Source organism: Melanostigma gelatinosum (assembly GCF_949748355.1).
Source record: "Melanostigma gelatinosum genome assembly, chromosome: 22".
Lineage (NCBI taxonomy): Eukaryota > Metazoa > Chordata > Actinopteri > Perciformes > Zoarcidae > Melanostigma > Melanostigma gelatinosum.
This window is the reverse complement of record NC_136655.1, coordinates 1,000,653-1,003,263: the sequence shown is the minus strand read 5'-3', so window position 1 is coordinate 1,003,263 and position 2,611 is coordinate 1,000,653. Positions and strand designations below refer to the sequence as shown.

The following is a 2,611-nucleotide window of genomic DNA, read 5'->3' as shown; positions in this document are numbered from 1 at the left end:
GTTTTCACACACACACTTCCTGCAGATATTTCACAATAAAAGACTATTTTCAAAGGAAGATATTTCGCCCTTCGAGCTGCTGAAAAGGTTTTAAACTCTGTCGTACAAATGTGAGAAGAATCTGGGGATGTAAAAATAAAACTGACTTTAACTGTGATGGAAAAAAACCATCAAAGTCGAAACAACTGGAGAAAAAACAAGTGACGGCTACATTCGTTTTAGAGTTTGTTCGACACGACTGTTGCTGTATTGTTAGAATTAGTGCATGGTTCCCCCCCACAAGTAGATAAAACTGATTTAAAATAGATGAATGACTTTGTCCATGAAGACCGATGGAAGAATGGAAGATTGCATTGAGTGTTAGAAGCTCGAGGACGAGTCAGGACTTTGGCTCTCTATTTGCATTTGTTTCGGCTACTGGGACTCAAAAGGGAAGAAAACAAACAAACTACGTGAACGTAAGCGCTACAGTTAAGACTGCAGTTTTGAAAAGTTTCGAAATTCATCGTAACCATCCAGTCGCAGCTCTCGTCGGATTCAACTCCAGTTCCAGAGTCCAGACCCGCTGATCCGGTTTGTCGAGTTAAAACCGGAAGCAAAGCTGCGGAAAATCTACAGGCAACAGGGTGGATTTCCCATGATCCTCTTCTCATACTCGCTGATTCCCAAACATTGTTGCGTTTAGTCGCCCACCGGCTCGCTAGCACGAACTTCACAAACCCGTCTTAATGTTCCCGGTCGCGGCGTCGCACCGGCACCGCGAACAGCGGCAGGGTCCTCGTCGGCGACGACAACAACTCGGGGTCGGAGTTCGTCCGCGGGTTGAGGTCCTCGGCCTTGTTGACGCGGCGAGCCGAGGGCCCGGCGGCGGCGGACAGGTCGTGGCACACCTCGTAGGAGCACTTCCTCTTCTGGAGGGCCTCGGCGCGAACGGCCAGGGAGCGAGCGCACACCGTGAGCAGCACGATGAGCGTGCCGAGCAGCAGCGACACCATCGGCCAGAGGACGCAGTGCAGCAGGACGCTGGTGTCGTGGGAACGCCGCCACAACACGTCGTCCGGCCTGAAAGCACAAGAAGAAGGAAACATGACCAACCAGTGAACAGGAAGTGACCATATCTGGACTGAGGAGGAGTGACGTAGAGACGCCGTATACGTCTCTGGTAGAGACCTGTCAATCACTGTAGCCCCGCCCTAAAGCATCCCCTGCTTTATGGTCTAGAGACCTGTCAATCAGCGTGTAGCCCCGCCCTAAAGCATCTGCTAGATTGAGACATAAACTCATGTTTACAATGTTTACTGAGGGAATAAATCAAGAGAGAAGTAGAGTCATTTTCTATAGACTTCTATACAACCAGAGGAGTCGCCCCCTGGTGGACACTAGAGAGAATGCAGCTTTAACACGTGAAGCTTTGACTTCACTCTAAAGAACCGGAGGTTGCCGCCTGGTTTTAAGAGTCAAATTAAAAGTTTACCGAACCAGGTCATATGACCTTCATACCACCTCGGATATTACCTCATAAATCAAACGTTCTGTTCCTCACATATAAAAACCTTTGAGTGCTCCAGTTCTTCTTTTCCTCTGAAACACAAAATAAGATGGCATCTTATCTCCCACTGGGCTCCTCATTGTGATGCTGCTGCTGCTGTCTCAGGTAGAGCGTCGTCTCTGGATAATAAGAGGATTAAGCCGACACGATGAAGGAGGTTTCTGTTCGGACGCGGCATAAAAAAGAGGCTGAGCTCGTTAAAAGATGTAACCTGAATATAAAACAAGAAGAAAAGGTGATTTAAACATCAGCCGGCCTGTTTCATTTTGTGGTTCCAGTGTTTGTGGAGCCTCAGCGTCTCAATTAAGAGAAGTTACAATCAGAACTTGTGCATTAATATCATTTCATTTCTATATTTGTTTTGGTGCAAGTCGCAGTCATGAAGTCATTTCTTTAAACTCTGAACGTCTGCAGGATGATTCAAACTGTGACCACTTCATGTTACGGTCATCACTTCGAATTATTTCAGCTTTGAAGAAGGAGAAGAAGAAGATGTATCATTTCTATCACTTGTTGACTGTGTTGTCATTTTATTTTGTATTTTATTCTGTAAACATGACGTTTATTAACTTCCTGTTTCTCTCTTTGAGGTTTCTTTTTTTTCTGTTAAATGTTTTTGGGAGTTTTTCTTGTTCATGTGAGGATCTAAGCACAGACGATGGAAAGTTTTTGGAAAATACAAATATATTGAATTAAAAATGTTATTAAAATAAAGCCTCTGTGGTTTATTTTTGGCCTAAAATGTTTTCAGAAACAGATTTCGGTGAATTCTTTTTCGTAATTTAGGAGACAAAATCTTCAAAACGAGCCGCCATGTTGGTCCGGTTTGAAATCTGAGAGCAGAACGCTCACGAGTGAAGAGGGACGCACCCCGAAAGCCAGGTTCTTTCTCAAAATAATAAAAAAAGACCCGATAACAGTATTGATTATATACTATAGTATCGGTGGAACAAGTGAAGACGCTGGTCCAGCCAGAAAGCATCGCAGTCGTTTGTAATCTTGTGAGCAGCTCTCAGGTGAAGAGGTGACGATGGAGCGACAGCGTGAGGCTTCACAGGCAGC

General features: G+C 45.1%; 1 protein-coding gene across 1 annotated transcript in view; it reads right to left on the bottom strand.

Annotated features, from left to right (window-relative positions):
* Positions 1–725: 725 nt before the first annotated feature.
* Positions 726–2,611, bottom strand: part of LOC306795820 (calcium-activated potassium channel subunit beta-4-like) — a gene marked incomplete at its 3' end in the record, with an annotated part of 13,548 nt that continues 11,662 nt past the window's right edge. Inside the window, exon 4 of the mRNA XM_079294465.1 lies at positions 726–1,062. Within this exon, the coding sequence (XP_079150591.1) occupies positions 726–1,062 (337 nt within the window). The remainder of the gene's footprint in view (positions 1,063–2,611) is intronic.